General features: G+C 47.5%; 1 protein-coding gene across 2 annotated transcripts in view; it reads left to right on the top strand.

The window, feature by feature from the left end:
* The first annotated feature begins 4,130 nt into the window (after positions 1 to 4,130).
* The window catches only part of NF1 (neurofibromin 1), a 310,275-nt gene continuing 296,979 nt past the window's right edge, over positions 4,131 to 17,426 (top strand). For both annotated transcript variants that reach the window (XM_056865591.1, XM_056865590.1), the window contains exon 1: positions 4,131 to 4,279. In XM_056865591.1, coding sequence (XP_056721569.1) covers positions 4,220 to 4,279 — 60 coding nt within the window. In that variant the 5' untranslated portion in view covers positions 4,131 to 4,219. The remainder of the gene's footprint in view (positions 4,280 to 17,426) is intronic.

The raw sequence follows: 17,426 nt of genomic DNA, 5'->3' as shown, positions 1-17,426 counted from the left end.
TTATATGAGAGAACAGGGGCATACCTTTCCTACGGAAAACAGCCGAGTAAGGTTCGTTTCCTCACTTTTGGCTGGAAAGGCTGCAGAATGGATGGTTCTCCAGTTTGATACACGGGTCCGCTCCATACGGTAGCTTAATGAATTCATGCAAGCGTTAAGGAGGTGTTTCGAGGATCCGTTTCAAGGGGAGAAGGCCAAAGCGGCCCTCCTACAACTCCGTCAAGGATCCCCCTCTGTCCGAGAGTTTGCGGATGAGTTCCAAAGACTCGCTAACAAAATAGTGGATTGGACTGAAGCTACCCGGGTGCATTACTTCCGAGCAGCGTTGCATCCTGAGATTCTAAACTGGGCATACATGCAGCGAGACCCAGCCACCTTGGAAGAGTGGATTTTACTGGCGGAGGAAGTGGAAAGCCGCCACCAGTTTATTTCCCTTGCCCGATGGCAGGCCAGGGAGGGGGGAAGCCAGAGAAACCCTCCCAAACCTGCCGCTCCTCAGGCCCCGCTAAGGCTGGCTCTACCTCCGCAAGAATGAGCGTTGCGGTTTCAAAGGGGAGCCTGTCTCATTTGCGGTGCCATGGGTCACTTCGCTGCCACTTGTCTGTCACGTTCGGGACTTCCGAGTCCCACTCCCCAGTCAGAGGGGACCCCTCGCGGGAGAGGACGCACTTGAGGGAGGGGCACCGCAGCCAAGCAGAGCATCGCTCCAAGACGAAAAACGCCCCCAGCTCTGCACACCGGAGAAGTGACAACGGACCTTTCGCCAGTGGACCCGTCGGGGTCCAGGATTACAATTACTACTCCTGGGGAGGGTAGCTCTGCTTCTTCAGAGGAGGGTGACTACTGGAACTCCCCCGCCCTTAACTTGGAATCTCCCCTCGAACAGCCAAAAAACGGACTGGGTCTGCGGTAGAGGGAGCGATACCACAGACCTCCGCAGGTATTCCTGCGAAACCCGAGGCTCCTTTCATGGTGAGTGAAGTAGAAGAGACTGTGTATGTAGATGTGATATTACGACATTATAGAAAAGGTCATCAATTGCAGGTTAAAGCCTTAATAGACTCCCGCTCGTTAATTAACGAAACCACCTTCCGGGCGCTCCAAGTGAAGTCAGTCCCTTTGCCAGCACCTGTTCAATTTGCTCAAATGGATGGCAGTGATTTCAGGGGGGGCACTTCACCGTCGCACTGACGGAGTGGCGATTGGAATTGGCCACCATTGGGAACAAATTAACTTTACTATTGTGCCCAATGTTCGATATGCTGTGGTGCTAGGCGCAAATTGTCTCAAAGGACACAGTCCCACCATAGACTGGGAAGCTGAGACTTTAACGTTCAATAGCCCGCTGTGTGAGTTACACAGATATGAAGTGGCCATTAAAACCGTAAGCAAACCAACTCCTGCTCTGGCCTCAGACACCCCCAGTCCGACCCAAGTGCCGTCCAAATATCAGGACTTTACAGACGTGTTTAATGTGCAGGAGCGTGATGTGTAACCCCCCCCCACCGCCGGACGGACTGTACTATTGAAGTGGTGGGGGATGGAAAACTGCCAAAAAGTAAGATCTATCCTATGAGTCCTACAGAACGGACAGTGCTCCGCGAATTCTTAGACAAAAACTTGGCTCGCGGTTTTATCCGACCCTCCACCACGCCCTATTCGGCACCGGCTTTCTTCGTGCATAAGAAAACGGGATTTGTGTTTGTGTATTGACTTTCGAAAACCCAATGCTGTTACTCAAACAAATGCTTATCCCATCCCCCTCATTTCTGACCTCTTGGGACAACTGAAAGAGGGACACATTTTTACCAAACTGGACTTAGTCGAGGCTTATTACAGAGTCAGAATCCGGGAGGGAGATGAATCTCTGACTGCCTTTTCTAGTTGCTTTGAACCTGGGACCTTCTGCATGATAAGCAGATGCTCTATCACTGAGCCACAGCCCTCCAAAAGCTAAAAGGGTTTACAAAGATCCCCTCTGCTCCTGCACCAAATGTTACCCTCATTTGGGGCCCTCTGCATGGCTGATCTTACTCTATTAAAGTCCCCAGGAAGATCTCATTCTGACCATGGAACTCACAGTGCCTTGTCCAGCTTGGTCATTAGATGTCAACAATACAGAAAAAAATGCAGGAAACTCAAGAACTATAAAAATAAAGCCAGGTCAAACCTTCGGTCCTCGGATTATTTGAAATGAAAATGTTTTGTCATCGTTTACTGACCTCTGGTGGACAAACGTATTACAGAATACCAAGACCACGGTTACACAGCCCGGATAACCTACAAGAACCAGTATTACAGACTGCTGCTCTGTAGCAGAACAGGGAAGATAAATTGTCTTTGAAGTAAAGCCAAATTAAATGTTCAGCACATAGAGGGTTTTAAAAAAAATATGGTCAAGTTTTGCAAAGAAATCACAGACTGTGACTCTTGTATTTCTGGCTCCATAATTTTGTATTTTGTTTTGTACCCACGCATGTCTGTCAATGCACTCCATGGGCTGGATGAAGTAGGCTGCCATTGATAAAAGCTTATCTCACAATCAATTTGTTAGTTTTAGATGGTCCCCAATTCTGCCTTTTGTTTTTACTCTGCAACATAAAGAATTTATACCCCACTTCTCTCTACCTTAAGGAGTATCAAAGCAGCTTATAATTGCATCCCCCCCCCCCCGCACAACAGACACCGTGTGAGGTAGGAGGGCTGAGAGAGTTCAGAGAGAACTGTGACTGGCCCAAGGTCACCCAGCAGGCTGCATGTGGAGGAGTTGGGACTCAAGCCTGGTTCTCCAGAGTAGAGTCCGCTGTTCTGAACTACTACACCATGCTGTCTCGGTTTCTAGTGAAATACAATCTTGCTTATACAAAAAATGGCTTTGACAAGGCTCAGAAAGTATCAGTTGGTACCCAGTTGTTCCAGAAGCAGGCAACCTTTTAAGAGTCGAAAACCTGTGAAGGTCCTGCTGTTTTGGCAAACAGTGGCGTAGAGACATGTGGGCCATATTTGGCTTAGCGCCAGTGCAGGTCTGCAAGATGAGGACGGACATAAGGCCTTTTCTCATTGCTCCAGTAGCACTGCCAGCACCCCGGGGGTCTCGTCTTGAGCATTATGCTCAGTGGGCAGGAATGCAGATGCACAAGGGGACAACCCGAAGGAGGCCGGGAGCAGCCAGGGGCCCAGAGCCCCATTAGGTCGAAGCTGGCTCACTATTTTGTGCTCCTAAGGTATTAATTGGCTTTTGATTTTTGCATTTATTCTCTCATGTCGTTTGGCCCATGCAAAGTGGCTGGGGATCGCTGGCACACCCGATGGAGCACAGGAACGAAACTGAAGTAGAGTGTTTAAATAAATAAATGAAACCCTACAAGCACTCCTATTTCCGCTCCAACGGAAATTAATACACTTTTAGTTTAACCATGTCCTGCTTAGCACATTTCACACAAAAAAAACACCCTACCCCAAAAAAAAAACTTGGCAATTTAAGAAACCACTCTAAGGATCACCTGCGCATGCGCGGCCCGCTCTCCCTCAAGCCCTCTTCTTAGGCGGACGCCACCGCCCCTCTTCCCGTACAGCCGCCCCGATACGTCTCAGGCTGCGCCCCGTTTGCTTCGTCGTAATGTTTGCGCATGCGTATTATCAAGTCTTGCTGAAAGCGCGTGCGCAGTATTACTCTTCTGATTTGTCTTCGCTCTGATTATCTTTTTCTCTCTATTATCGCAGGCTTTTGGCGCCTCTGCGCTTTTATACGCATGCGCTTCACCTCCCTTTTTCCGCCAGCTTAAGGCGCATGCGCCGAGTCTCCCTCCCTTACCTTCTTCTCTCGGCACTCACACACGCGTTCCCATCCCAGAGGGCCGCCTACGACGCATGCGCCTTACCACCCCTCTCCGTTCCCAGTCTCTCTCTCCCCACATGCGCGCTGCCCTTCGGCTTCCCTGGCTCTCTCAGTTCCATCTGCGCGTGCGCGCCCCCGCGCTCCCTCCCCGTCTTCCGCCGCCTGGCCCTCGGCGCATGCGCCGCGCTGGCCTCCCCCTCTCCCGGCGGCCCGGCCTGGTGTTGGGGGCGGGCGCGCTCCCGCTTCCGGCGTGGTGTCATGGAGGCTCGCGGGCCCTGATGGCCGAGGAAGAGGAAGGCAGCTGAGAGCTCGGCGGCGGATCGGGCCGAGGGGAAGGGGGCGCCGAGACCCTCCCCCTCCTGGCTGGGTGGGCGGCGGGACATGGCGGCCCATAAGCCGGTGGAGTGGGTGCAGGCCGTGGTGAACCGCTTCGACGAGCAGGTAACGGTCCTGGGGGGTCATTTAGGAGGGGGCTGGGCCTGCTTGCGCGGGGGGGGGAGCCGTCCCCTGTGGCCTTGGGGGTGCCTCTGCTGGGGGGAGTCCGGGGCGCCCCTCGGCGGAGGGCTCTGCTGTTGGGGCTGGGGTCCCGGGCCCGTGGTGGCAGGGCGTGCGTGTGCCGCCCCCTCTTCTTGCTTCGGCGTGGGAGGAGAGGGATGCTGCCGCCCCCCTTGCCATCCCGAAGCAGGGGCTGCGATGCCTTGCAAGATGCATTGGTGCTCTGGGGCTCCATTTCTGTTGGAGAAACAAAATGACTGGGACAGTTTTGGGTGTGGGGGGTGGTGGTGGAGAGATCTTGTATAATGTTGTCCCTTGGTGCGGAGGGGAGGGGAGGGGGCTCGTCTCCTTCCTCTGAGCTGCGGTGGTGTTCTCTGTCCGTGTGGGATGGAGCAGGTGGGGGAGGCTTCGTTGCTCATCTCTGATGGGGGAGGCCGTTGCTGGAGGGCGGGGCTCAGCTCCCGAGGAGGTGAAGTGACAGCGAAGGGACTGGGGTACCCGTGGTGGATACTGCTGGGCAACTGTGGGTGGGGTGGGGTGGGGATCCTTTGCTCTGTTTCTGGGGGTCCCTTCCAACTCTGTGATTCTGTGTGAGAGAAGGCATCTTGGCCATCTTCTGGGTCAGGAATAGGGGTCACTGGGGGTGTGTGGGGGAGGTAGTTGTGAATTTCCTGCATTGTGCAGGGGGTCGGACTAGATGGCCCTGGTGGTCCCTTCCAACTCTATGATTCTGTGGCATGGAAAGAAGGCTGGGACCGGGCTTGAACTTCTGAGGGACTCCTCCTTTCTGAATGGCTTATAGGGAAATTAGACGAAACACCTAGGCGTTGCCTTGTAGTTTATGTGGTGTAGGATGCATTCCCTGGGATCTCCTGAGAGTGCTTTGGAGTCTGTTCCCTGGGAGCATGGCGGTGATAGGGTGGGTTGAGGAATGGGTGCAGTGGATTCTAGTGGGTTTATTTCCATGGACATTGCTGATGGCTTTTGGGGGTGTGTGGATTTGGAGTTGGGTCTTCCTTTAGTGAGATGAGCAAGAAGCAGGGTACGATGCAGTTTATCTCTTGTAGGATGATGGGCCTGGAGTAGAGTGGCATGCAGATAGGGAGCCTTGTTGGTAGAGAGTGTCGAGGAACAGGCTTTCCCAAGTTCACTCTTCTGCAAGGTTCAGGCGAAAGTATGTGTACCTTGTGGGTTTCTCAAATGCCATTCTATGGGTTGCAAAAATAGAGGGTCTTTCAGATTGATGTAAGGGGAAAGCAGTTTGGACACATTGTTCTCCTGTAGGAGTTGGAAGCTCTGTGGGATGAAGGAAGTTGACGTGGATACACGGATGCTCCACTCCTGGGAGCAGGAGACCCTTGGGTGGGATTGGAAACAAATGAGGCATATATTGCAGATCTGAAGGGAGGTGGAGAGTCCTCCGAGCACAGTAAAGCTGCACTGATAGGAGAGACACTTGTGTATGTGTGGGGAGAATGAAGGAATCCTGTGTGTGATCAAAGGGATTATCTGAATAAACTGACATTTGGGGGTTGAATTTGGGTGCAGGGAAATAACTGGGAAACTTTTCTGAATGGACTTTGAGAAGGGGCTGATGTTTTGAAACAGAGAGCAATTGAAAGCAATCTTTACTTATGATGGAAACAGGAAGCATTTCTTAGCCTGAGGCTATGGAAGTTTGGAAGCTGTTTATAGGAAGAGCAGTTGTTTGGATTTTTTTCCAGTGTAGTTCAGTATATGTGCACAGGTTGCCTGTTTTTCCACAGTGGTTTTCAGACAACAGAAGGAGCTTAAATTTAGTTGAGTGATTTTTTTCTGCCTTCATGTTACTACTGTGGGTGCCACAATTCAGGTTAGCTGCTGAAACTGATTAACTTGCCTCGTATTAACTATTTTAGCAGTGGTTCTTGTAGGTTATCCGGGCTGTGTGACCGTGGTCTTGGTATTTTCTTTCCTGACGTTTCGCCAGCAGCTGTGGCAGGCATCTTCAGAGGATTAACACTGAAGGACAGTCCTTCAGTGTTACTCCTCTGAAGATGCCTGCCACAGCTGCTGGCGAAACGTGAGGAAAGAAAATACCAAGACCACGGTCACACAGCCCGGATAACCCACAAGAACCAATGAACTCTGACCGTGAAAGCCTTCGACAATATTTTAGCAGTGTTTGTGTTGGAAGCATTTAGGAGTCAATACATGTGTGTAATTTCATTGTTAAATATGTGCATTAACTTTTTCTGCAAAAATTTGAAAATTACTATCTATGGTATTATCAGTGTTTCCTTTTAGTTTGATCTTAATTTCTTGCTTTGAAATAAGCTCCCCTGACTTTAATAGGGATTCAAATGAAATGTATTTAGGGTACCAGTCTTGATGGGGAGGAATGAACTAACATTTTATAAAGTATTTAAAATGTGGGGAAAATTAATTTCCCCCATCACTTGAGCTGTGAGACTTTCCTTCTGTACTGAGTATTTTGAATTGGCACTCCAGGAGACCTGAACTGAAATAAATTTGCTGCCATAGATAAGCTGAGGGGCTTCGGCAAGACGATTTTTTCAGCCTTAGCTCTCAATCTCTAAAAGTAGAAATAATGCTGACCACTAGGAGTATTGAAGAATAAGAGGGATGCTGTGCAAGTCAGACCTAAAAAACTTTGTGAGGTCATGTAAATTTAATAGTTTAATTACAGTCATGGTCTGACTGCAAATGATGCAGATCTGTAACTATCCTTTGTGTATTTCTGTTTGCTGAGTGGCTGCTTATTTGGGAAGAGGTTTAAATTGGACTTTTAAAAGAAATTAAACTTGCTATATGCATGCATTAATCAATATATCTAATTCTCAATATGATCCCATCTGTGGATACTTAAATCCAGAGTCTGAGAGCTATGGACAGACAAGACAGATCGTTCTACAAACCTGAGAAAATCCACAGGATTGCAGAAATCTGAACATGGGAGGGGGGGAATGCCTGTAGCTTAAAGAAACAGATGCCACTCAGTAGCTGTTGCTAGGCAACCACAGCAATATTGCCAGCCTTCTAAGCTTAGTTTCTGTTGGTGAGGCAGAGGAGCCCTTTCCAGGGCTATTTTGGCTTTTGAGGGCGAACTCTTCTAGGCCAGGCCCAGCAGCAGTCACTGGGCCACTTGCTCCTACTCGAGTTGCATGAGTCACCCAGTCCTGGCTACTTGCTACTGTTCAACAGCAGCCACCCCATGAAAGACAGTTCTGTATAATGGTTAGAATTTCAGACTGTGATCTTGAAGACCCAGGTTCAAATCCTCACTCTGCTGTGGAAGCTGACTGGGTGACTTTGGGCCAGTCACGCATTCTGAGTATAATCTACCTCAGGGTTGTTGTGGGGGAGAAATGGAGGAGAGGAGAATGAGATCAGCTGCTTTGGGTCGTCATTGTGGAGAACGGTAGAAGTATAAATTAGATAAATAATATAACTGAAGATGGGGGAAAATAAAGCGTAGGTTGGTGGGTGGGAGTAGGTGAGAAGGAGCAAGGGAAAGGTAAGGATATGAATGCTGCCAGGAGGAGGGAAAGAGGAAATAGTGTGGGGAATGTGATACAGGGGGAGTGAGGTACCACCCACAAGTCCTTGCAGGTTTCCCACTGCACAACTGGGCCTGGCTCAGCTGGCATCAGATAACTTGACTAGTGTTTTCCCAGGGAAAAGGCTGCCAGGGGAAGCTGAAGTCAGGGGGCCAGATAGAGGTAGGTTGGCTGGTGGGTGGGAAGAAGGAAGCATGAAAAGAGAGAGGCTATGGTGGTTACCAGGGAAGGGAAAGAGACAATATTGGGGGAGGGAAATGAGATGCCCCCTCATGTCCTTGGGGGTCCTCTGCTTGTAAATTATTGGTAGAGCACATGCATTGGATGCAGAAGGTCCTAAATTCAATCCCTGGCATTTCCCATTAAGAGAATCTCAAGTAGCAGGAAAGACGGTTTGTATGAGATCTTGGCGGGCAACTGCCAGTCAGTGTAGGTTATTCCTCAGCTAGATGTACCAGTGGTCTGACTTGGTATAACACAGTGTTACATGCTCACATGAGGATCACTTTATTTGTGGCAAATGGCCATAGCTCAGTACATGTTTTGTATAAATTCCCAAGTCTAATCTCTAGCATGTCTTATTAATGGATGTTGGGTGATGCGAAAAATCTTTCTCTTTCTGAGACCCCACAAATCTTGTATTCTGCAAGTGTGGATAGCTGTTGGTCGTTACAAATGTTCATTCTCTCCAATGCAGGAGCTGATTCCTGCTGATTTAGAGCACACAAGACATAACCCAGCACTGATCCCACAAATGATGTTCCTTTCATTTGTATGGGATGCTGGTACCATTATGGGGTAAATGTCAAGCCCTGTATTCTAGCTGTAAAAATGTCCAACTTTTAATGTTGTCTAGTAGTCAGCATAGTGTGCACTCTTTGTGTACCAAATTCCATCTTTCTGGATGGTATGGAATTGTTTTGGGGTGTGCTTCTGGTATCCCTTCGTCTCCCTTTTAGTCTGATCCAATAACTAGTGTCACGGTTTGTGAATGTTCCAGATTTCAGCATTCTGCAACACTTCACCCATTTGAGTGGTATGCATTTCTCCTATTCTTACCAAGAAAGTCCAGAAGTCTTCCTTTCAGAATATTTGGGGGCTAGCAACTATTGGAACAGCTTTCTGAGTGGCTTGGAAGTACCTTAACTATATATTACCTTAGCTATGAGGAGGCATGTTTGCACCCCTCATTTTCAGTGAGATAATACCTCGTTGGAGCTCTAGCTCTTTGGGAAGTACCTGAACAATTTTCATGTGCCTGTTAGTGAGTCAGCCTGAGCAACTCAAATCGCTATAGTGTACCTGCTGGAAATGCCCCCACAACTAAATGCAATGCTGAAGTGACCACAGAACTTCCAGTGTCCAGTATTTGGGTCTATACTTGGTTTTTTTGACCTAATACACTGCTTGATGTATCCACATCCTTAAGAGCCCGGAATACAACAGAAGGTGAGACAGTGAAGCCAGGTTTTAACATATAAGAAGAAATTTACAGTCAGCTTCACTGTACTAGAAGGGCTTTTAGATATTTCTTACTGCCCATTATGATATGATTATATTATTAGGATGTGTGATAAGTTATAATTTTATACTGACCACTGAGGAAGGCCTTTCCAGGCCGAGATGCGTCTGGTTGTTTTTGGATCTCATATTGGTCAATGAAAGAATGTACATCGCAGTTGTTCATGTTTGTATTTATTGAATGTGTAAGTTTTTGTCTGTACTAAGAGTTTTATGCTTGTAATCCATATGTGCACCTTATTAAAATTTATATATTTGTAATTTTAGCATTTTTCAGCTCAACCTCTTTGGTTTGTAATCTATACTTTGTTTGCCTTACTCTGTAATGGCCTTCTGTGAGGTAAATATGTATATCACATTTTAATTGGCATGTGCAAAAACACCCTGCCCTTTGAGGGAGAGGGGAACAAGGTGTCCAACCCCCCCCCCCCGACAGTGCAATTTTCAGGGCTCAGGAGTAACTTGGCAATTGGATACTTTAGTAAGGTCTGAAGCATTTGCTTGTGTAAACAGATGACATTTAAAACTCATTCCAAAGGGGTGTAAGAGACCACACATTATTTGTTAACATGGTTTTCCTCCATTTTGTTATATATAATAGAAAGCATAGTTTGAGGCCAGAAATTTGAGGCCAGAAAAGGGAATTTCTTATTGACCCGCGTATAAGCCGAGGGTCAATAAGAAATTCCCTTTACCGGCAATGCTGCGCTCTAAAATGGCGGCCGCCATTTTAGAGCGCAGGGCCCCTGCCCCAGGTCGCCCTCCCGCCGGCCTCCCGGGCCCTCCAGCCCCACCCCAACCCACCCCGACCCCAGTGCCATCCAAGGGGGGGAGGGGGAAGAGCCCCTGAACCCCCTACTTACCGGGAGACGCGGCAAATCGGCGGCGGCGCGGCCTTCCTGGGCCGGCAGGAGGCCTTTCCAGGCCCCTGCCGGCCGGAGGAAGGCGCCTGGGCGCGTGGGTGGCGGCGGCGCAGCCGGCAGGGGCCTCCTGCCAGCCCAGGAAGGTCCCTGCCAGCTAAAAGAACGCACCCGGGCGCCTGAGCGGCCGGCAGGGACCTCCTGCCGGCCCCTCCAGGCCCCTGCCGGCAGGAGAAAGGCGCCTGGGCGGCAGCGGAGCAGCCGGCAGGGACCTCCTGACGGCCAAGGAAGGACCCTGCCGGCAGGAGAAAGGCGCCCGGGCGCCTGGGCGGCGGCAGAGTGGCCAGCAGGGACGTCCTGCCGGCCCCTCCAGGCCCCTGCTGGCAGGAGAAAGGCTCCTGGGTGCGGCCGACGGCAGCGGTGATCGCGGTAAGTTCCTCCCTCCCTCCTCCCTCCTCCCCCCTCCCCTCCCCTACCGTATTGACCCGCGTATAAGCCGAGTTCGGCTTTTTCAGCCCTTTTTTTGGGCTGAAAAACTCGGCTTATACACGAGTATATACGGTAATATCCAAACCCATCCTCAGGTGCAGCCTTTTCTTTGATTTGCGGGCTCTGTCTCCTTTCTTGGCAGTACCACAGTGCCACCCGCTTCTTGCTTAGAGCTGTCCTGGAGCCTTGTTTTAATACAGTATCCTGCAAAGAGATGTTTCTGCTAGAGATTTTGTTGTGCATGCTTAAATCTAGCAAACTTGTTCATACCTGCGAGGCTTTTCTTTTCCTGTTCATTGCAGGAGCATCTTTATTTCTCCTAAGTTTTGTGCTGTTGTGCTGCATTTAAGTGTCTTGTCTGACTTTCTTTCCAGTGTCTTTGATTTAGAGTGGCAGATCTGGAGTATTTGCTTGTAAGAGCTTTTCAAGTATATACGGTAATTGGGGATATGTGTACTTGAAAAAAATACAATATTTTTTGTGTTTGGATTTTGGAAAGTTTCCATACTAGTATTTCAGATTATTCAGGTCCTCAGTACCGTTTTGGGATTTTAGCTTCTTTTTTGTATTTTTTTGTATTTTGTAAGTTTTTTAGTCAGTTATTCCATCTGGGAGGGTTTTTTGGGGGGGATGGGCTGGAGTGGCTATTTTCATCAAGTCAATCTAAAGTTGCAGAGAACCTGGTCCTGCCTGTTCACTAAAGACCATCCTCCAGGTTTCAAGTGAATTGGATCAAGGAGTCTCATTCTGTGGGCTCCTGAACAAAGTGCCCCCGGCCATCCTAGATGTCTCCATTGTTTCCTATGAGGAATAAAATTCCATGCTTTCTCCAGGGCAAAGAAGCCAACAGCCAATCACACGAGAGCAACCACTGGCACCTGGGTTCTCCTTCCTCTGCAGTCTATACTGTCCCTGACTTGCCAAAGGAACCTCGGGAGTTACAGCTGCCCCCTCCATCCCTTGCGCTCCGGTTCCATCCCATCCCTGTAATGAAGAAACACCACACCAACATAGGAGCTTAATTTTGGGTGCTTTTGTAGATACTGCTTATTTTAATTGAGATATTCGTCTGCTTTCCTAACAGCTCTTATTCCAATGAGATGTATGGGTTTTTTTTCTTTGAGTGGCAAGAACAACAATTTTGGCACCCTATTTATTTATTTTCTGTACAGAATTGAGCCGAGTGGTTCTGAGCCCCACCAGCATCCTCCCATGCTGCACAGCTACTAGGATTCAGTTGAAGGACTTTAAAATCTTTTTAGAACACCATTTGGAATGTGGATTTTATATAGTGCCAATCAAGTAGGAGCCCCGTGGCACAGAGTGGTAAACTGCAGTACTGCAGTCAAAACTCTGCTCATGACCTGAGTTTGATCCTGACGGAAATTGGTTTCAGGCAGCCGGTTCAAGGGTGACTCAGCCTTCCATCCTTCTGAGGTTGGTAAAATGAGTACCCAACTTGCTGGGGAGTCAAGTGTAGATGACTGAGGAAGGCAGTGGCAAATCACCCCATTAACTATGTCTATCTAGTAAACGTCAGGATGTGATGTCACCCTGTGGTTAGTAATGGCCCAGGGCTTGCACAGGGGACTGCCTTTACCTTTTTAATCAAGTTGGCAAACTTTCCTGTTTTCTTCTTGTTTTAAGTTTTTGGAAGAGCATTTCCCCCAAACACAGACTGAGAGGGTGCAGGCACACACTCGCTTCACTGACTCTCAAAGTCCAGGACTGGGTAGTTGGTAGTGGCATGTTGATCTTCTGGAAGACCAGTTGCTCAGTCCCATCCCCCAGGGAAAAAAGACTTAAATGGTGCAAGGTGACAGTGTCACCTGTTTGAGGAAATAAATGCTGACTGTGTGTGCGAGTCAGAAGGCACAAGAGGAGCCTCTGAGCCACAGCAGAGAGGTTTGGCCAGGGCTTATCTTTCCTGGCCCAGTAGCTCATCTGATCAGTGGCCACGTGACTCTTAGGGCTCAGGGTCGTTGACTCGTAGGGTGGTTTCTCATTGTTTTGCCTGCATAAGCCTGGCTCAAGTGCTTCATGTTTCCACTGGTGCTGACTGCCTCCCCAGTGGCCTCCATTGCCATCTGCGGAGGGGCTGTGAGGGGGCACTGGCCCAGGAGGGGTGTGGCAGCACAGCCCCTGGAGGCGGCATGCCCCTCTTGGCTTGCAAATGCTTCACCCACTCAGACACCTCTTTTTGTGGGGAGTGGCTTTAGGGAATTGTGGGGTGTTCCTGTAGGTTTTACAAAATGTTATTGTTGCAGGAGGTTCTGAAGGAAATTTCTGTTAGGTTTTAATAACTGGTAAACATAGTTGAAAGTTTAAGTTTTTTAAAAAAAACATACAAAATAAATAAAACTTCTAGGTTTTCCAGAGAGAAGGGATGTCATGTATCTGATGGAAATGTTTGGTGAGGCTGGCACTAGAGTGCTGGAGGTTAACCAGCATCAGGCAGGGAAGAGGGTCACTCACCTCATTGGTGAGATGATCACTGAGCTCAGGTACCCTTTTCTGTAGTTGAGGATGTTGGGTTCTGCAGGCTGCTCCAAAAGGCCCATTCCTGGTACACAATCCTGCTCACACCTAGCTGAGCAGGACTGTGGTTCCCTTCTTGTGTAGGCACAGTTGTCCCACAATCATGAGAGATCTGTGCACTTCACATCTGACATATGGACCTGCTCTCAATCACAGCACACGTAATTCTCATTGACTGCAAACTGGCGGCAAGCAGAAGATGTTCTAGGTAGGACAATTAGTGTTGGGCAGGGTGGGAAGGGCTGCAGGGCCAGCTACTGCCAGGCTTTGCTCCATTCTGAGGCACTGGATGAGGTGTACACAGTGGCCAACATGTCTGCCACCTGCAAGAAGCAGTCAGTGGAATGGCTAGACATAGATGGGCTATTTGGTGACTGGTGATGGCACAAATATTAGGACAGTGGCAGAAGCTGTGGGTCTGAAGCTCATTTAGTGTGTGACACACCTCCTTCCCCTGGTGGTAAAGGATGCCCTGAGTTTGGGTTTTGCACAGATTCTCAGATTAGACACTGCGGCCCATGATTTCCAGGTTCTCCTCCAGACCTGCCGGAATATCACAAGTCACTTCTCATGCAGAGTGGGGGCCAGCCATGTGCTGCACCAAAAGTAGATGCTGGGGGTGTATGGTTCTAGTCTCTCCTCAACGCAAGAAGCAAGAGAGAGAGACCTAGACCTCCTTTATTTTGGGCTTGTAATTTCCCAATACTCAGGCTTTTCTCCTCCAGCCTGCAGGTTCGTTCTGGTCAGGGAAGAGCCACACAGGGACGAGTCTCGCACCTTTGCTTAAGTGATATAAACAAGTTTATTGGTTTCCAAGAGAGCAGAAAAGAAAGTAAGCTCTCACACAGCTACAGGCAATTTAAAAAGAAAGCTACGCTACTTACAACGCAGAGCTGGTCTTATTCCTTCTCATTATCAGTCACTGAAGAACAAACAAAAATCCCGAACCAAGACCCCTCCCTCTGGAGCAACCTCCCTTTTTCACTTAACCGCTTGGCTTCTTGCCTCCTCATTAGTTCCACCTGTTCTCAGAACTATCCCAGCTGTGATTCCCTGGGGGGTGAAACTCTCATGGCTGGATTGCTCAATGGCTTCTTCCTTACACCCTCCCTCGCAGAAAGAGTGGTACCCCATCTCACTTTCTGCGAACAAACCTATATTGGGATTTGCCTGTAACATTCTCAGCTCTAATAATTAAATATTATTTAATTACTTGAAATCAAATCCTTCTGAGCTGTATCAACTCCAAGATACGAACCCAAATCAACTCCTGTTCCTGCCCTCACTCCACTTCTGCATAACATCTTGAAAGGGAATCAGCCAAAACATTTTCCTTTCCTCTAATGTGAACAATGTCGAATGACAGATCTTGAAGAGACAGAGCCCATCTTAGGATTCTATCATTCGTCTCTTTCATTCTAGGAATGAAAACAAGTGGGCTATGATCTGTTTCCAGCTGAAAATGTACACCTCTTAGGTAGGTCTTCAGTTTGTTTAGACCCCAGACCACTCCCAGTGCTTCCTGTTCGTTAACACTGTACCTTTGCTCTCTAGGAAGCAGTTTATGACTCAAGCATACCACCGGATGGAGGCACTCATCATTCCCCTTTTGCAACAGGACCACTCCCAGTCCACAACGACTGGCATTGGTCCGTACAATAATTGTTTGGGAATAATCAGGTGGTTTAATTATAGGAGCCTGAGCAAGTCTTGCCTTAAGTATATCAAAGGCTTTCTGACACTCAGCTGTCCAGGGTACTCTCGCCGATACATTTTTTTTACACAATTTTTTTTTACATAATTTTTCATAATGTGAAAAAATTTTCATGATGTGAAAAATTAGGGATGAATCTTCTATAAAATCCACATGCTCCCAAAAAACTTAATATCTACTTCTTGGTAACTGGAGCTGGCCAATTAACAATGGCCTCTACCTTTACAGCCTGTGGTGAAATTTTTCCACCCCCAATCCTAGATGTCCTAGATATACAACTGAGTTGTTAGCAATTTGGCATTTTGAAGGTTTGATAGTTAGTCCTGCATCCTGAATTCTTTGCAGCACTACCTTTAGATGGTTCAGGTGCTACAGCCATGATGAACTTATTACTTCAGTGTCATCTTGATAGCTACCTACAAAGTCTAATCCTTGCAATACATTGTCCATTAACCTCTGGAACACCTTACTAGCTGAGTTGATTCTGAAAGGGAGCACATTAAAGCAAAATTGTCCCATAAAGCAAGAAAAGGATGTTCTGTCTTTAGCTCTTTCTGTCAGAGGCACCTGCCAAAATCCAGATGTAAGATCTAGAGTTGTAATGTAACGAGTATTAGCAATTCTTTCTAAAACCTCCTCTATATCTGGTGATGGATATTGGTCTGTCTTGCACAATTGATTTAATTTTCTAAAATCCACACACAATCAGTACTGTGGTGGATCTCCTTTATGCAGTTTCTTGTTGGGAACAATCACAAGTTTGCTGCTCCATTCAGATGTACTGGGCTCAATGACTCCCATCTCAAGCATTTTTTGTATCTCCTGTTTCACCACCTCCTGCATTGGCCCTCTTACTGGGTAAGGATTGCACCTAACTAGTGGATGCTCTCCGGTATCTAGATCATGAATAATTAACTCAGTTCTCTCTGGACAGTTAGTGAACACACCTTCAAAATCTTGTAACATCTCCAACAGCTGTGCACGCTGTTTAGTTGTTAAACTCTCGCTAATTGGGATTTCTGCCAGTCCTTCACTCTTCCCAGCCTCTTACACTAGATCAGGAATGTCAAAATCTTCCTCAGGCCACACCTCCACTGACATTTGCTGGATCTTGCATTTGATAAACTTTTTAAAGCGGTTGATATGAACAAAGACCAAACCCCTTTCAGGGTCCTCCAGTTGGTAATTTCCATCTCCACATATTTTTACTACCTTAAATGGCCCACTCCACTGCAAATGTAATTTCCCCACCCCTTCAGATTTCAAAATCAGAGCAAGATTTCCCTCCTGCAATTGTCTAGGTCTTGTGGTCTTGTCGAACTAGTGCTTCTGTTTTTGTCTTGCTTCTAACATAGCCCCGTGAGCTATTTGCCTCACACTTTGCAAGGTCTTTTGTAGGTTTGCAAAGTAATCTGAGACTGACTGCGGCATTTCTGGGGTCCACACTCCCTTCCAGTTCCCTTTTAACAACTCTAGGACCGCAGGCAACTTTCTGCCAAACACGAGCTCATTCGGACAATACCCTCCCAGAGAGGGATATACTGCTTCCCTGTAGGCACTTACTAACATTGGTAGCAATTCATCCCAGCTTCTGTGATGTTTTGTATAAAAGGCCTTCATCCTACGTGTAAGGGTTCCCCCCCACTTCTCAACTGGGGGTGATAAGTTGTACTCAGCTTCTGTGTCACCCCTGCTATTTCATACAACTTCTGCATCAACTTACTTACAAAAACAGCCCCACGATCTGATGTGACTACCCGTGGAAACCCATAGGAGGAGCAAAATTCTAACATACCTTTAGCCACATTTGTTGCATCAGCATTTCTTGAGGCTGTGGCTGTGTTCTATCAATAATCACCAAAACAAATCTCTTTCCAGCCTTGGTGGGCACAAAGGGTCCCTGAATATCAATCTGAACTTCAGAAAAAGGGGTTTGAGTTATTTGAATTTCTCCTAAGGGAACCCTTGTGTGATCAGAAACATATCCGATCTTTTGGCAAATTTCACAACTGCTAACATAGTTCTTAACATCTCTATATCTGGCCAATAGAAGGCAGAACTAATTCTGACAAGTGTCCTTTTAACTCCAAAGTGGCCATTCGGAGGCAAGTCATGACCCAATCTTAAGACCTCCTTCCTAAATGCTTCAGGAACCACCAGTTGCTTTTCCACTGCTTGCATGGAACTTTTCCTTTTAGGCATGTATTCTTAAAAAAATTTTTTTTTTAATTGCTTTTTCCATAAAAATAATACATTTCTTATTCGGAATTCCATATAGCTTATTTTTCCATATATTTATGAATAATAATGCATAACTTAATGCATACCTTCTTAATCAAATACATATAATAATTTGAACTTCCCCCCCCCAACTTCCTCTAACCCATTCTTAATCAGATTACTCCTTAATT

Source organism: Euleptes europaea, chromosome 19, assembly GCF_029931775.1.
Source record: "Euleptes europaea isolate rEulEur1 chromosome 19, rEulEur1.hap1, whole genome shotgun sequence".
NCBI lineage: Eukaryota > Metazoa > Chordata > Lepidosauria > Squamata > Sphaerodactylidae > Euleptes > Euleptes europaea.
The sequence above is the reverse complement of the archived record's forward strand: the minus strand, read 5'-3'. Positions and strand labels throughout refer to the sequence as shown.